The sequence below is a fragment of the Ciconia boyciana genome, chromosome 9, assembly GCF_034638445.1.
Source record: "Ciconia boyciana chromosome 9, ASM3463844v1, whole genome shotgun sequence".
Classification (NCBI taxonomy): Eukaryota; Metazoa; Chordata; class Aves; order Ciconiiformes; family Ciconiidae; genus Ciconia; species Ciconia boyciana.
In genome coordinates, this window is record NC_132942.1 from 28,492,724 (window position 1) to 28,511,550 (window position 18,827).

Genomic DNA, 18,827 nt, shown 5'->3' on the forward strand with positions numbered 1-18,827 from the left:
AGAAAACATGTTTCATAATTGCAGGAAATAATTTCAACAATGAACATTTCAAACACTGGTTTTCCTACTGTCTTCAAGAGTAGTTTGGGGGTTTTTTCCCCCCTCACTTTTCAATCTCTGATTAGGATTTTTTTTTTCTTTTTTAAAGACTGTTGGATCCTCAGGTGTTTGTCCACTGTGACTCCTTCTGGTGATGGACTTGAATAAACCACTTTTTCCATTTTTATCTCATTTTGTTTCATAGAATTTAAGTGTTACATTAGCACTTGTCAGCTAATATGTCAAATTAGCTAATATATTCCAAAGTGACACAGACAAGACACACTGTGATTGAACTTCTGAGCTTGTTGTTCAATGGAATTGTGGATGCTAAAACTTAATAGGGATTTAAAGGAAAATCTGGTAAACTTAAGGGTGAGAATTTCTTGGAAAACCATTAAATTCACAAAGCAGTAGCTATCTCACAAAGTTCCTAGTCTGCATCTTTGGAGTTTGGGAAAATACTAAGTATCATATATGTTTTCCCTGCTCTTAAATTCTTCCCATTGCATCTCCTTCTGGCCATTGCTGGAGAGAGGATACTAGGCTAGATGAAACTCTGGTCTCAAGCGGGTATGCACTCTTCTAAACTTTTCCCGTATATTATTAAGTGCAACAAGCTGTGCTGATCTGTCCCTGTCCCTTGTTGATCTTTTCATTGAAATAAATGGACACAGAACATATTCAGTCCAGTGAACTCACATGATATAATTTGTAAATTATTATTTTTTGACCAATAAATAAGATCCCAAGTCTTCTCTTTGATTTAGAGCAAAGGCTGTAAAGGCCTAATGCATGTATGGCATTGTCCTGGTTTCGTCTGGGATAATTTTCTTCCTAGTAGCTGGTATAGTGCTGTGTTTTGGATTTCGTAGGAGAATAATATTGGTAACACACTGATGTTTTAGTTGTTGCTAAGTAATGTTTACACTAGTCAAGGGCTTTTCAGCTTTCCATGCTCTGCCAGGTGCACAAGAAGCTGGGAGGGGGCACAGCCAGGACAGCTGACCCAAACTGGCCAGAGGGCTATTCCATACCATATGACGTCATGCTCAGTATTATAAATGTGGGAGTTGGCCGGGAGGTAGTGATCGCTGCTCTGGGACTGGCTGGGCATCAGTCAGCAGGTGGTGAGTGGTTGCATCACTAGTTTTGTTGTCGTGTCCGTCCGTCCCCCCCCCCCCCCCCCCCGATTTTGTTCCTCTCTCGCTCTCTTGTTGTTTTCCTTTTCATTACAATTATTATTAATTTATATATTTTTTCCCTCTTTTTCCCAATTATTAAACTGTTCTTATCTCAACCCATGAGTTTTCTTACTTTTGCTCTTCTGATTCTCTCCCCCATCCCACCGCAGGGGGAGGGTGAGCGAGCGGCTGTGTGGTGCTTAGTTGCAGACTGAAGCTAAACCATGACAGGCATGTTGAGATGTTGTGAATGTGATACACATTTTGATTTTTAAATGAACAACAAGACTACTAACAACAAAGAACAAGGATAACAATGTTCTTTCATCAAATAAGTGTTGAGAGGTAAGACAAGCTGGAAGGGGCTGCTGGAGGACATCTGGTCCCTACTCGAAGCCAACTTCAGAGTTCTTTTACATTGCTCTGTCCAGTCAAGTTCTGCTTATCTCCAAAGCTGACACCTCCCTGGGCAACCTATTCCAAATATATTGATCCTCTTTTGTGAAATGGTAATTAAAATGCATCATAAATGCATGCTGCTATGTTAAGGATTTGTATCTATATAACCATAGTTCATCCCCATTTCATGCACTACTGCCTAAAATTTTAGGCTCAGGTTCCTTTTGGATTCAAGAAGCACAATATTAAGAAAGGCCATGACTACTTTACTATGGGTTGTAGTGGTATCCATTGAATAGCAGAGGATTTTAAGGACCTTCTGTTGTAGAACATGGGCTTTATTTTGTAATTAGACTGCTCTAGCTACATCTTTCCTTGTGCATTTTTTCCTCTTGTCCTCTGTTGTAGTTGTAGTCCCCCCTTGTGTTCACCTCTTGCTCTGCCCCTGCAGTCTTATACATAATACTCCATTTCTCCATCTGCTTTTGTGCCTTGTCTTGATCTTGTACTCCCTACCCCCAGTACTTCTCTTCATAAGCATCTCCCTGAAATTTTCTTAACATCTTCTCTACATGTTGCAGATCAGAATGTTTCCTCCTCTGTATGTGGATATGGTGCCAATGAGAGGAATAAATGCAGTTTCACTTCTTTCTGATCCAGTGCCCAGAACCACAATGCTCCTTGCTATCAAGAGTTGCTGAATGACAGTATGGTGCTGAAGTCATGCATTTCTATTAGTAAAAAAGCAATCTGCTCATATTTTGGCCAAAAACTTCTAAAAAAATCTACTATGTGAAAACAATGATTTTCAGAAGCTTGTAAACTGGATCAACTCTGACTATTTTTCATTGAGAGAGCAAGTTCTCTTGCCAGTTTATAAATTTCTGCATGAAAGCATAAAGATCCTTGGCTAAAATTCCTTTTTCCACTCCGAAACAAACTGTTCTGAACAGAAACTATCTATTCTGTTTCTATGAAAGGAAACAGCATACTGTAGACACAGAATAAATAATATCACTAGACTCCATTCCAATTTCACTTTCTCTTGCCTTTTTAAAGTGTTATCTTATTACATAATGTCTAGAAATACTTTAACAATTAGACAGTGTACATTTCTTCAACATATATTTCTCCTTCTTCTATAACTACAAACTGAAGATGTTGAGAAACTTACACTAATGGAAAAGTTTAAAGAGAAGCCACCTCATAAGCCATTATTACTTCTGATCCCTAGCACAAGACTCCTAACGTGGTTTAGATCCACAAAACTAAAAGACTTAAAATATCGGCAAGACCACCAGGAACCATTATTTGAGGAGTGTTGCAACTTCTGTCCTATAAATTAAGAACCAGTAAGAATCTGCTTCATTCCCCTTCTGTTTGATAGCAGAGAATATGACAGAAGAGTTGTCAGCACTTTGAACAGCTTTAAAATTATAAAGAACAGTTTTCAAAGCCTTCCAAGTGGTGAACATGAGGAAGTATCAAAGAGGAAAGAAAAGAAAAACAGCAAATATGTATTAGGCATGTAAGAAATGAGAAGTATTGTTGGGCTTCAATGCATGCCTTTAATACATCATTTTACTTCAATTTTCCCAAAACAGAGAAACAACAAGTAATTAATTATTAGTGTCCAAAGCCACCTCCCAAATATTTTCATTTGTAGTCAAAGCACTTTGTTATTATTACTAGCAATAAAACTCCTGTGTTATCACCAGTATTAGTATTTCTTTATCACTAAAAACTTAGCTAAAAATCTGATCTATTAGCAAAATACAAAGCAGATATTTCCTTGACAAGACAGCATATCCTCTTGGAATGAGAGTTAAATTGGTGGTATAAAAACAGTTGCTCTTTATTTATTAAACATATGCTAAAAGGATAATACTAACACACTAATATTAGCCACTGTCTCCTTTCTCCAGTCATCTTTAAAATTAATAACTTCTGGATTGTGCACAGATTTTTAAAACACTCCTATAGTCTTATTGGAACCAACAGCCATTTCAAGCTCATACGACACTGGAATAATAATGCAAGGGGAAAAACAAGCATTTAGTTATTTATTCAGTAAGACAAAACTATTTTGCATGCATATATTTTTCAGTAGAAACTTAAGATTATGTCACTTAGACCCAACGTATGCATCAAAACTAGAATCTGGAAGCAGAAAAAACTTCACCAAGGAGTCACAGCTCAGACATCCCAGAAGGATGATCAAATTTGGAATCTGTGTGCCATTTCTAATCATGACAGTTGTTGTTTATGATCTAACAGACCTAACAGAACAAAAAGATTCAGTGAGATCTCTTCTCATTGAGCACAGATCTATTAGCCAACGTTTGCCTGACTTACACAAAACACAAAAGACAACTCACAATGTCTGCCTTATAGGAAATTCACTTCAAGTTCTATGCATTTAAACTTAAATGATACAGGATCAGCGTAACAGGCGTAACACTTCCCTTCCACCCCCCTCCCTATGTCTCCTGTTGCTAACTGAGTCTACAAAGGTTTCAAATCATCTTAACAGTATCATATGAACAAGATATCATATAAAGATTTTCTGTCAGGGTCTTGGGTCCTAAAAATGCTCCATCTTGTAAACAGTACACGAGACCTACTTCAAGGCAACAAGGACATTCACTCATTTGAGTAGTGAACAGGATCACATAGGACTTGCTGGATTCATTATTACATAATTTAAGGGTTAATTTAAAAAAATCCACCATTGTTCTTTTAGCACATGAAACAATACAGCCATTTCTAATAACAAGAATCAGTTTTAAACTTAAGGACTACCACCTTGAATCGAACTTCTGTAAATCAAATTCTTCTGGAATCAAATAAATCTGGGGGATTTATTTATCTGAACTATGCAGTGATAAAAAGATGTCTTAAATGTAGTCTACTGATATTGTCCTTTACATCACCAATGCAGAGCTGCTGCTTTTCATCAGGGCCATGATATTTAATTTTATGTTTGAGTAGGTGGGAATACATTGAGAGCTATAAAACCTAAATGCCAATCTACTTTTTTGAACAGAATGTTCACAAATTCCTAATTCTTCTATCTTTCATATCAAGTGGTAAGAAGTAGACTTCTTAGCTTAAATATGCATCACCTTAAATGGAACAACTAGAATTACAATCAGTTAGAAAAAGCTTATAAATGGAACTAAGTTCTATGCAAAAATATTAAGGATTTAAATAGATTCCTAAACATCAACACACCTTGGTAAACAGCCATATGAAAAGTGGTTCTGCAGTCCTCAGAAAAATACGTAAGTAAAGTAAGTTAATTTTAAAGAATTGACTTTATCAGTAATCAATGCATAAGGCAAACTGGTTACTTAATTTGGTAAGGCTAAATACAATACACATATGTTGTTCTACTTCTAATAATTTCTGTTGTACCCTTACAATTTTCTTGGTAGTAAAAGAATTTAGTCATTTATCTTCACCAATGCTTATGGCGCAGAAACTTTACTAATTACTGAATCCAGTTCTAAACCATTTGCCTGAAATTAACAGGCATTATTTCTAGGACTTCAACAGGTCAGAGGATTAAATACCTCAATCCCCACCTTTAGAAAGAAACTACAGCCTGCCTAGAAAGTAACTGCTAATAAATTATAACTAGCAATGATACATTGAAAAGAATCATGATGTAATTTATCTTGGTACATGTAGATCTCATAGGAATCTAAGGATCTAAGGAAAATGTGAACAGTTAACATGAAGCCCCCAAAGACATACCAATTATGTTTAATTAGGGGGGGAAGGACTGTTTAAAAATCATGCCATCCCCTAAATTCCCTAAATTAAGACACAGCAGTTAAAACTTATCTTGGAGTAGCCCTCATCTAGGATCATTTCAGTAAAAGCTGTATTGCATTACATTCAAAAGCACACTTTTTCTTTTTTAAACAGATGGCTACCAGGCAATTTTATCAAGGTCTGTTCAGCAACTAGTGTTCCAGCTCTGCCAGATCAGCGAGGCAGAGTATCTCATTTTCACAGCTGGACAACTGTGTACCTCCATAAATCCTCCTCAAGAGCGATACAGGACATCCTACAGAGGATATGCTACACGGACAGGAGCCTTGTAAGATCCCAGCAAAGTTTATGATCACAATCTAAGTAAGTTTGCTGTTTGAATGCTGGACTAGAGAAGGTACAGTTGTGTTCATATTGGATAGGCTATGTCTGATGCTAGCAGACATGTGAAAGATCAGATTAAAACCATTCTCCAAACACTTATCAAGAAAACCTAAAAACCCAATATATTTGTTGTTAGTTTCTGCTCTTTCAGCTCTACACCAGCCTGCAAATTGAACAGGAGGAACCTGAAACACGAGTCTGACTTCATATCTTCTCAAACACACATAATTCCACACCACCTCCCGCACCAGTCTGGCTCTCAGAATCCAAACTGAATCAGCATATTTAACATAGTTACTGCAAGTTAAGTATGTTTGCTATAGAAAACACTGAATGAAGAGAAAGATATTAATCTGGGATGGACATATAGTGGAACTCCTTCTAAAAAGGAAAGCCAGATGCACTCAAATAAATTCTCCACTACTGTTAAAAATGTATAATTAGCTTATTATTTTTCTACTGTAGACCTTTATTGGTTGTAAGGTTTCACTCATTATTTTATTGCGTCTAGAAGAACTACAGTTGACAACAGTTTGTAACAGTTGGAAATTGTTTATTTATCCTTTGAATCATGAGGGAACTTTCTACTGTCTTCAGGTTTTCTTTCCTGCTTAAATGGCAAGCAATGTCATAGATACAACTTCGCTATTTTTTTAATAGTTTTTCTCCTTATTGAGTAAAAAAGAAAAAAAATAGTAATTTTTCTCTTACAATTTTAAACAGATCTCAAAAATCCTTATTTCCAAGAGAAAACCAAAAGTTTTCATAGAATTGAGGTTCTCCCTTCCCCTTCTTGCCCAATAAAGCACTTGTCTTCAAAAGGTCTTATTTTAACATGGTAAAATTTTCTCCCAAGATTCAGTAAGAGTTTGTTTTATTTTAAGATAAATGAGCAAACCAGTGTAGGAACCCACACGTTTAAAACCCCAAGCCTATTTTGACATAACAAGAAATATTTTCCTAAGAATGTAAGATAGGAAGAAACCTTTAGAAGAGTTGTTTAGCCTTCTAAACCCCTTATTAGTTATTGGATTTAATTCTGTTCTTCTCTAAATAAAACAAATTTTATTGATCTCACAATTTCTTTAACCACCTTTGAAAACACAAATATAGCCACTCTATAGTAAATATTCTTCTTATAGAAGACCAACAGTTATATTTGCATAGAAAACAGTCTGGTATGACTATTCTTAAAAAAAAAAAATCAAGGCCTTCTTGCAATTACTGCTCCTCATAACTGCTGTAGTATATTCTTTGCTAAACAGTTAATATTTTATGTGTTTATATACATAATATAAAATAGCGCTAAAAACATAACACATGAAGCTGTTTAGATACAAAAATGAAGTGTGTGGATGCCTCAAAGCATTTGATTTGCTGCTCTCCATCAAAATACATCGAAATTCTGTAAAATCTGTAGTATGTGGCTTTAGAAGAGTCTCTTCACTGCTCTTTTAACAGGATCCGACTGCTAAATCTTTAGGTGTGAGTCCCACATAGTTAAAGCAATACCTGGCAACATGATTAAGTTAAGAGTGCTACTGGGACATTAGCTGATTAGTGGTAAATAATGGGGAGGCAAACCTTCACAGCTCAATGCAAAATGATGAAAAGTTGACCATACTTAATTAAACGGGAGTCTCTCTACCAGCTTCAGTGTACTTTGGATCAAGCACAAATATCATGGTTAAAAAATAGTTTGAGAAACGCCTATTTCTCAATTGACACTGCCTCATGAAATCTTGAAAACTGATCCTAACTGATGTGCCCAGCTAAGCGTTTCATGAAGACAGAAAACTGAATGCAGAAGTATAAGTCAAAGGTAACAGTTCATTTCACTTTTCTGATTAAAAACAGTAAAAACATGGGAACTATGTAGTATATCATAGGGATGATACTTTGGCAAGTTTTGTTAACTACCCAAAAGAATGAATAAAAAGCACACTAAGGACAATTCACATAAAGTTTCAGGAAACTGACACTAGCTAAACAACACTGTGTAAGTTTTCTGATTAGACAGACAGACAAAATGTCTGTTATAGAACATAAGTAAATTCAGAAACATGAAAGTGAAATCAACTTTGGAAGTACACATCCAAAATCCCACTTCAAAACAAGATGGAGGGGGGGGGGGGGGGGGAAGGAAGCACCATACAGTGTGCTAAGGAGTATTATGAGCAGCATTCATATGCCAATCCATAACCAGAAGAGAAAGAAATTAAGACCAAGAAAGTTCAGGTTAAGAATCAAGTCGAGTTTAGAGCAGTAACCTTTATACTATAGGATAACTTCAAGGAAGTTGTTTACTTGGACATGTAAGAAAAGCACTGATCTCTAGAAAAAAAATGAAAGTGCAGAGAAATGGGCCGATTAAAAGAACAATTAATTTCTGCTCCATATACATGAGAATATACAGGTACATGAGACAATTAAATTTGGAGAGATATGCCAGTTAATATTTCTGTTACTGCAAAAAGCATGGATTTAAAAAATAAAAATCAGACTGTAGCTAAGATTTCCATCTCAAGTCCTGACTGACATACTTAATATTGGAAGTTACACACTTTCCTTTAAAAATATACAGGAGAACTAGGTTAGCTCTAGTCAGAAGACATGCCACCTACTGAATCCCTTGGAGCGTTCTAACATGTAACGTCTTCTGAAAGCTCCCTACCCCAAGGTATCCACCCAGCTTGACCCAGCTGAGTCTGCAAAATTTTTAAGAGGGCAGATTGAATTGATATGACTAAAGACTACAAAGTGCTTAGAATACAAATTTTCCAATATGCACTTTCCTTTTGACACGATATCTACAAGAATATTCACTTGCTAACAAGTTCATTAAGCTTCCAGTTTCTTTCTATGCACTTTATCATGCACACTGTATTGAAGATACATGCCAAAATTGAGAAAGACAGCATTTATAATATCAGATAAACTTAATTTGGAGTCGGAACTGATTACAACACTAGATGAAAGATACTTTGGTCTTGTCTATGCTTCAAAGTAAGTATAGAATAGTTTAGGATATGAATTTAAAATAATTCCTTTCAAAAGGACAGTCCTACAATGATTTTATCTAAAGAGAAAACAGAGCATTCTTGTTCCTGAATGAGAATCCACACATGGACTTAATGAGAAAGAATTTTGTGTAGGCAGTGGAGGAGAAAATTTTATTATCTGTAAGCAGTTTTCATTTTAATCAAGGATTTACAGTCTGAAGAGAAGCAAGACATTTTAATCTACTTACCCAATTTTTGTTTTCTCTTTAATTTTAGATGAGGAACCAGTTTTCGGTTTTTTGCTCTCCTTGTCCTTTGGTTTGGATTTCACTTTTCTACCCTTCTTTTCCTCTTTTCCTTCAGCTGAAACACTGGGGAAGTTTTCAGGACTCATTACTCGTGGAATGTTTCTCTCTCCTCTCTCTTTTGCTTTTGCAATTGCTTCAGATATTATGCGATTTGCCTTCTCTTGTTTACTTTCCGAGTCTGCTTTTTTCTTCTGCTTCTTTTCAGACATTGCCCTCACCTGGGTATTCTGCAACTTAGTATATGATCCTGAACCATCAGTCTTCTTGGAGGAAGGAGGCTGTAGCATGAGACAAAAAGTAAATAAAACCATCTTATTTTAAGAATAGAAACATTTCTTGAAAGAAAAAGTGCAAATGTTTTTGATCTGGATATGCATTTAAAAAAATTTAAACTGTCAGGGACTCACTCAGACACAAAAAAGAAGGAATTCTGTTTATACCACAGAATGGCGTGGGTTTCAGAATAACTACATCAACTGTGGGTTTTAAACAACCAATCCATGTACTGAAAATCAGTAAAAGGTGTCTTTCTAAAATTCTGTCAGCCTTATTTGCAGCTCTGTAGTTAGAGACACCGATCCTTAACCTTTCAGGCATTCCCATACATTTGACACACACCTCCAACATCTCCAATAAATGTTCTTCTCATAAAATCTGAAAAAGCAAAGAACTCACGAAGGTAACAGCATCAGTATTTCACCTTTGGTAAGATACCAGGACCACAGATACCTTAAAGCAGACTAAAGATCTACAAGACTAACTCCGTGCTAAACAGAACAGATGCTCGAACAAAATCAAGATTAAAAAACAGACAAAAGATAAAACCAAAACTACAATTACACGGCTCTATATTCATTAAAAAAACCAGAAAGCAGTATTTCCTTTATTTAGATCAACATAAGGTCGGTGCCTTAGAAAATGTACCTTATTTCTATTTTCAGGTTTTTAACCACCCTTTCATAGACACAGAATTGTTTACACTAAGAGTGCAACATTCAGATTATCAGCCTCTCTTTAAACAGGCTAGAAGACATGTTTTTGCTTTCCTCCCCTCCCCCCTTCCCCTCTGAGGAATGGAAAGAATTTCCTATTCAAACAGACAAAAACCCCAGCAGATAACAGTTATGTTACGTTCTCACCCGTAAATGCGCCTCTGCCTAAAGCATGAAGAAGAGCCACCAGGAATTTCCAAACACATTTTCTGGCCAAATCCAGCGCACTTCACTGGATACATTTTCTATAGGAGCCTCATCAAAGGCTTAACAGCAGCGCTGCAGCACCGGGAAGGAGGCAGGGTTCAGGATCACTCTCTAAAATGCCACCTTAAGGCCTACAGGCTATAACAAATAACCAAGACCCGAGAAAACAGCAACAAGCTCAAGATGGCGATGCAGCACGGCTCCCGCAGCAGCAGCCAGTAATAAGGAAGGTTATTCAATCCCATTAGCCTTTTAGCCCAAAGAACCCCTCCTCCTCCCACTCATTCAGGCTTTCACTTACCCTTCCTCTTGGCCTCTTCACTGAAGACATTTTTGGCGTCAGACAAAGGCTTGCCCTCTGCTTTTTCAGCACCCCAGGCAGTGCTCAAGAGAAAAGCATTGAAAGAAGATTGCTAAATGGCCTATTTAGCGAGCTGCAGCCAAGATATGCACAACCCTCCACAAACACACATTGTGATTTATCAACATATTCCTCCCCTGGCAAGTACACATCCGCTGATCCTCCAGCTCAGGTATGGCAAGGGCTGCCTGCCTCCCCTCCAGAGCGGGGTTTCAACAACAGCTGTAAGGAGATAGCCAGATTCCAACAAAGCACAGAAAGAAATGAATGCACAAAGCATCAAAATGCATCAGCATGAATATTAGAGATGTCGTTAAAAATACTGACTCCTTCTGCGGAAGTAGGCCAGCAGATGGTGCTACCCGTTATTATTCCATTAGACTCTGCAGTTTAACCCCCAACGGACTGCTCTTCCCTGCATGTGGTACGGGCATTAACTCTTACTTCTCCACCTCCTGCAGTACTGCACCCATGTTTCTTCGCTTGGATGGAAAATCGTGGGAACTAAGCGTTTTTCTGTCTTAGACTTCAATTCGTGGCAACTTTGTGGTTCCAGTTCTCTCATCAAAACGGGGCCAGGGGACGGCACGGGAGGACAGAGACTAAAATCTCAGTCTGTGGCCTCAAACATATTTTGCTCTCCAATATACTTCTTTTTTTTTTAACATTGAATTCATTACTCTAAGCTAGCAACAGTAATTGTATAAGCATTTGCGTACAGACTTCCCTGCTTCCCACATAAAATGGAAGAACTCCTTAACTCGATTTTATCCCTCCGCTCCCTGCCCAGACCTACGGGACGCTTTGCAGTGAAAATCTCCTCAATTACATGGGACATGGCTACATGGTAAACTCCTCTTCATTCCAAGGTTGTTTTAAAGTGTTATTTTAAAAGATCAGACAAATTTTTAAATACATATTGTCAACATATCAAATAAAACCAAAAAGAAGATACGATTGGGTTTTTTTGAAAGGTTATTAAAAAAAAGAAGCTTTTGACAGCACAGTTCCATCCTAGCAATACCCTTTACTCTCAGAAGCCCATTAAAGAAGAATGATCAGGATTTCACTTCTGTTTTGCTTAATATATATTTATACTTTTGTGATACATGTGTTTTTCCATAGAAAATTTAAAATACTGCAAGGATTTTGAGATTGTTAAGACTAGGCCTTACACTTAATCAGAATTTCACTTCTATTTAAGATTCATTTCAAAATGAATTTTATTGTCCATTGAAAATACTAGTGGTACCAATACATTAAATGGATTATTTTCTTAACAATACCACTTAAATTCAAAGGTATTTCTGTAAATATGCATCTTAATCACAAGGACAATTATTAAATTTTAATTTTAATTTTGAGAACTCTAGCCAAGATGCTTCTACATTATAGTTACAGTACCTATAACGAATTGCAGTGATTTACATTTTATGGTTATTATTTCATAACTTAGTAAAAATGCTAAATAATGTACTATTTTGCATTTAGAGATCAGCTAAACAAAAAAAATATTCCTAATGTACTCTTGGTATAATTTCAGCTCTAAGCCACATGCTACTAAAGCCAGTATGGTTAGAAGATTTTTAAAGGAAATTGGTATGTTCTTGAACATTCCTGGGCCAGAAACAAACAAACAAAAAATTAAGTGGGCACTATAGAAATGGTGGCTTTTTCATAATTCTTTTGCAATAATCTTCCCAGGTATTGTATTACTTTTAAAACAAAGTTTCTTGCGCTACATTTCCTCAGAGCTCAAAGCTGCTTCCCAAGGTGTTCCTCAACAACTTTTACTACTTTCTTACTGTAGAATTGGGAATATGCTGGATGAGGCTACTGTATATTTTAATTCCTCAGGCTGACCCTCTGCTTCTTGCTCTATACTATTGCTTCTGTTTATAAGTTATGTCTCCTGCACTGCACAGTCAGTCAGCTATTTGTTAGAAAACTGAGAACGTATTTTTTTAATTTTGCTATGACATTTCTCACCATATGGAAATGACATTCATGAAGATGCAGGAAGGCACCAGCCAGCCATTCTAAGCTAAATAAAGCTGTAATGAAACCTTCATCAAGGAAGTCACCATTGTCACAAAAACCAAAACTGGAAAGCAACACAAGTGTTTTGAGATTAGAAGAACCAGAAACTGTGTGTTATCTGTGTGTACGTAGCAACTAAAGCAACAAAAATCATCTAATTCAGCAGAGGTCTTTTATTCTGATAATCATTTCATGCTTCCAAAACACATGTGGCTATAAATAGTTAAACAGCTATAAATCATCATGCACACTGAAAACAATTTCAAAAGCTACAGAGCATCTACAACAAAAAGGACAAAGCGTTTTGCCAAGCCAAAAATACCCCTCCCCCTCACTGAGAGGGGACACAGATCAAACATCCTAAAGGAGCATACCCTTTGGCCAATGGCTTACAAACCTATTCCATCTATCGGCATTAAGAAACAAATTCTTAACGGACAAACATACAGGAGAAGGTGGAAAGGAAGACCCTGAGGCAGCCACGTATTTAAAAACTGAAGATTTTATTTTGAAAAATTTATTTTTACTTTTCATGGTTGCAAAGATAATCAACCAGATATAACTGAACGTAAACCAATGCAATGTTGTCTTGAGTCTGCACAGGGAGAGCTCCAGGGTATCTGCTGCTGCTAACAGCTTTGCCAAGCAGCAGCCGAGTGCAATGAACAAGCCTCCCATCAGTTCCCTGCTGCTCCCCGCAATCCTGTGGGCAGCAGGGAAATTGGCAGGAATCATGGCAATTCCACGCTACTGCTGCTGCCTGCAAGAGCCATTAACAGCAGCAGGTATAGGCTGTACTGCTACTCACATGGAAGAGCTTGCCCTAAAAAAAATACTAAGGGTGGAACAAATACGACAACAGCTGTAGACTTCCCCACATATGCCCTGACTCACAGCAGCCAGGGGAGCATCTTCTCTTCGGCAGTATTCAAAAGAATTTGACGTGCTGTCTTGCAGGAGTAGAAGGTACACTACACGTCTGAATGATATCTTAATTAAACTAATGTAAAAGCAATCAAGTTACTAGACAATATCAGGAGACAGAATCATGACAGCAGTCTTCCCAACAACTAGCAGTACTCTGCTGAGTAGGCTTTTCATAGAAAAGCATTTCTCCAACATTTTGTTGTGGGTTGTGTAGGACATGCATTTCAAGACCTTCACTGGCATAACAGTACTTCCCACAGCAAGGACAAACCACTGTCCTCAATGCTTACAGACATTGCTTTTTTTCCCATGAAGGCCTAAAGCCATTTTAATTTACTCCACAACAACTTAATAGTTTCTTCACATCCTCTGCATGTCACTACAAAGGAAGTCCCAAGAAGAAAGTAAGTTTACCATAGAAAAAAATTCTATCTCCTAGAAAACCCTCCCAAATCCTGCCTTATCTGTTCCGTAAGTAAAACACTGCTTCTACTGTAAGAGCACCTTTCTTACAGTAGGTACCGCCATTCGTGGGAGAGGAGCATTACTTTCAATTCTGTGTGTGCACAGAATCTTTAAGACTAAATATCTCTCCTGAGTTGCATCCATTCTTGATATACTCTAAGGACTGGTAATGCCTTTCCTTGGAATTTTAATGAGTCACACATTCCTGATTTAATTATATAAAGCACTTTTTTTAAATAATTATTTTCACTTGTGGATCTACTCATCCAAACACTAGCTACCACTAAGAACTAAATTATGACCCTAACTAGTCTAACAATAGAAAGCTAAAGTTTACATTTGCAATGCCTTGAATGACGCTTCTACTTCCACTGGTAGTAGTACACACCAGCAGGAAGGTGCACATACTAAGTACCATATGCCTCGAGAGCATAACAAGCTCTTGGTAGTCTACCAGGTCCTCAGGAAAATCAAGATGACCTTGACATCAACTGCACTGAAAGCAGCTAAAATTAGCCACCTGGAAACCTGATCTTCATGCATTACCACATCATCTTTGTCCATGTTTATTACTAAACAAGGAATCTCTTTGTGCATGTCAACTCACCAAAATGGTATCAATATCACAACCATAATACAAATAAATTAATTGCATAACTTATGATAATCAATAGTTTGGGTTTTTTGTCCAAATTAGCCTTTCATTTTTTTTCACATTATAGTCACATCAAAATTTGAAAACTGCAGTGGCTTTTAAGCTGCTACAGTGAAAAATCTTAAAGGAATATCCATTCATCATTTGAATTATAAAATTGTATTTAGGAATGCAACTTTGAAAAAAAAATGCATTAACTCAGTGACTTCTGAATTCCATTCTAGTACTCTGAACTTTTTTCCTCTAGAATAGTCTGCATAAATAACTCTAGTGATTTTTAATGTCAGTTTTATAGTCAAAAAGTGAATCTGTTAAAGAAAGATATGAGCTCACACCCTTGACAGAGTCAATCTGTAGAAGATTCCTTATAATATGAATGCGTGTCACCCCACATGCATGCAGAAAGGAGTCTCCTTTGCTGAATGGCAATCCCAGCAAAAGAAGTGGTTTTCTTTAGATGACATACTGAAATAAGATTTCCATGTTTAATCGAGCTACTTCTGCACAACTGATGGGAAGATCACCTAAACATACAACAGGGTTTCTTTTCTCCAGAAAAGTGCCCCCTTTTTATTCCCCCCCTTCAGAGCTCCTTCTGAATTGCTTTTTATTTTCTTGTTGAACAGTTGCCCCACACCATTGGTTGGGATTGCTCTACAAAGCCAAGAGCAAATGAAGATCCATGGAGTTCTATCAGTTTTCCATTCTCTTTGGTGCATAGATGGAACTATTAAGAAAGCCAATGAAGCATTCCAAATTGTGGTTCTTTCAATACACTGATAATACTCTTCCTTCTTTTTCTTGCTTATCATCGCTAATGAGTGTCTCAGTGTTTAAGGGATACAGAATCTCAAGACATACATACGTGAAACCTAACCCAAATTAAAACAGACATGTTACAGATAGATTAAAAAAAGGAAAAAGATACAGGGGAAAAAAAACCCTACCTTTTCCATCTTCCACATTTGTTATCTGTAATGTTGATAAATGAATGGCTAACTACAGCAATGTGGCCAGGCAACAGTTTTATCTCTATAATACTCACTTCAGAATGTAAATTTTGGTTACTGTGATTTGTATCTCACAAGGCATTTAACACCAAGCTTATGACCAGATTTTAAATTTATGCGGAAATGAAAACATTAATGTAAAGGTCAGCAACCTTTAAGGTCATGTTTCTAAGACGAAACAAGCACCTGCTTTGCATGTCACACACTCTACGTACGGTGTTGTTTCTCATCTAAATGCTACAGAACGCAGTAATACATATCACTAATCATGTTCCACCACTTCTATAGCTAAGATACCATAGTTGTGATTAGTAGCAGCTTCTTAACCAGTAAGCCTCTCATTTACCATGCCATTCATTGGGAGAAAATCAAGCCACCGTCCACTGTAACCACATGCTGCTAACCTGGGCATGCTGCAAAGGCAGCATTGGATATTAGACAACAAGTCTACAACACACGTAAGCTTCCATTTGGAGATTTTGTTTCAAGACAGTTTTTTGGAGCTCAGTGCCAGATATAGTTAGATTGTTTTTCTGAATATTTAGCAGTGGTATAAAAACTGTGTGCAACTTTCACTGTAATTCTTAAGGGAGGTACTATGTAATGGAGCATATTAAATTGCCAGGAAATGAAAGAAATTGAGAACTTCATCCTGCTTGCTCTGCCAAGCTACAGCACTGGATGCGTGTCAGTTTTCAGTGGCTTGGTGTTCAGTGCCCATCATGTACCCACTTCTCTTTGGTTCTCTAGAACCTCTTTGGTTCTAGTCTGTAATGGTGAACACAGCTATTTGGAAAACACCATACAATACCAATAAAACCTACTGCCTCAGTGAAATTTCTCAGATGCTGTTTTGCACATGCAGAACTAGTAACACTGAGTACTTGTATTGATCTGAGCCTGATGCAGTGCATATCTTTTGTTCCACCCATGGGGTGGGGTCCCCACTAGAAGTACCGCTATACTTAACATGAGAAAACTGTGGGCTCTGATATATGAAAAAAATGTAACGATCATATTCAACGCAACTGGCACCGTGGATGCACAGTAGATTTGAATTACTAGGCTCAGACCAACCTCAGAGTCATGCCATACCTCTGCCTCTACAGATTTTCTAAAGCCTTTAACACCAATCCTAAGGGTCAAAACAGTTTAGCAAAAAAGCTCAACTACTCTGTTTCTTTCTTGCACTCTTGACCGGTCTTACCTGACAATTTCCACAATTATTCGACTCCTTAAAAAAAAGAGTTGACTTAATTCAATACTCTATAAAAAGGAAAGTCAGGTTTCATTTCACTGTTTGAAACAAGGCCTGTGCAAGCATCTGGAAATAAATCTGTAAGACACTTCGCCAAATACTTATGGGCAAGAAAATAACACAGATTTTTCTGATTTAAAAAGACTAGTCTTTAGAGTTCAAAACCCTCAGATAAAGCCCTACAAATATACTGACCCACTGAAATCTCACATCATCAAGGACATTCTTAGAAGTACAGGTACGAGTTAGCTTCTTCTGGAACACACCCATTTTTACAAGGAAAACCTTTATTTAAGAGGTAAAGCCAGATAGCTTCTATAACTGTGGGGAGTGGAATGCAGCAAAGCAGCAAAAGAGAACAGTTCTCCCTAACATTTTTTTAATGACCTTTTATAATCCAGAAAAATATAACACTAACTGAAACTGCACTAATTTCTAGCCTTTTGTCACTGAACAAATGTCAGTTAAAGTAATTTCTCACACCAGTAAGTGGTGCTTCAAGAACCTGCTGAGTAACAATATTGGAGAAAATCAGAATAAGCTGTTAACTTTGTTCTTTTGTGTAGGAAACCTTGCTTTCCCTCACGAGATTAAATTCAGTTTATTTTTCCATTATATTTGAAATCCTAAGTAAGGTGACTCCCTAAACAGATACTAAATGTAAATATAAATTGCAGTAAGGGATGCTAAAAATAATTTTTATTGTACTTAAAGATCTAAGCTCTTCTTTAGACCAAACTAGTGAAACATGTCTTTTTTTGAATGCCTCTGATTTCAAAAAGGAAGAAAACTTTTATTAAACTCATGTTCTCCCTTCAAAAAAAAAAAAACGATAGGAAGATACTTTATTTCCTAACTTAAGATTGATAAAGGCAAAACAAAACCACCTCACAAAATGGAAGCAAACAACAGAAAATCCCTAAATGACTTTTGGCTGGAGTAAGTTTGGGTTTTGTTCTCCCTCTCCCCAAGGTAAGTCATCATTTCAGACATTTCCCTGGGGTTATTTTTTTGAGGCTTTGGAAAAAAGAGAAACCATATACAAATATTTATTCTAAAACTGCAAGAACAAGCGCCACCAAATTCATCCACACATAAAAAATTAATTATTCTGTAACAGAATGATTCAGTATTCCATCTTTCCAGTTTGCATACTACAGGTATCTTGAAAATATAACACATAGCAACAAAATGTACCAAGTATAAGCTTACTGTGAGCAAGATTTTCTAGTGCTCCTGCTACTATCTGCTGAATTTTTAAAAAGCAAATGTAGCAGCGATATGAATAAAAGAGGGCAGACAAATGCCAATATCAGTATTGTGAACCACATCATTGCTCTTCAGCTGTCTACAGAGCTCTGAATGGTAAAGTAGCAAAGACAGTTCCGCAGGCACCAGAGGTCTTTTTCCTCATGCTCCTCAATCTAAACCATTCCTATGCCAACTAAAACGCATGCCAGTCTAGCAAATGCCACGCATTTTGAAATTTAAAACAGCAGTGCAAAGTAGTAACCCATTTTCCCCCCCAGTTGGATGCTTCATCACTGGACACATAAGACATCTTCATGAAGTTAACGCATTCAAGATGAACTTACCTAAGGATAACATGGCATGGAGCTAAGTTTGTTCACTACAACTTTATCAAACCTCACTGGCTGTCCCAAGGAAACACATTATTAATACCTTCACCTGACTGGCCTCTTTCCCAGATTGCTTGATCTAAAACAAAACAGTAAGGTACACTAAATGTCCCCCTAACCTCCTAAGAGAGAGAACAGTTGTCCCTCAGAGCAAGGAATGCTTCTGTCCCTTATTA

General features: G+C 37.0%; 1 protein-coding gene across 7 annotated transcripts in view; it reads right to left on the reverse strand.

Moving 5' to 3' along the window:
• The window catches only part of CHD9 (chromodomain helicase DNA binding protein 9), a 102,143-nt gene that overhangs the window by 48,928 nt on the left and 34,388 nt on the right, over nt 1–18,827 (reverse strand). For 5 of the 7 annotated variants that reach the window (XM_072871927.1, XM_072871928.1, XM_072871925.1 and 2 more), the window contains one exon: nt 9,037–9,374. In XM_072871927.1, coding sequence (XP_072728028.1) covers nt 9,037–9,374 — 338 coding nt within the window. Of the gene's footprint in view, nt 1–9,036; nt 9,375–10,235; nt 10,389–10,596; nt 10,803–18,827 lie in introns of those variants that run through there. The other 2 variants (XM_072871931.1, XM_072871932.1) reach the window with 2 other exon arrangements.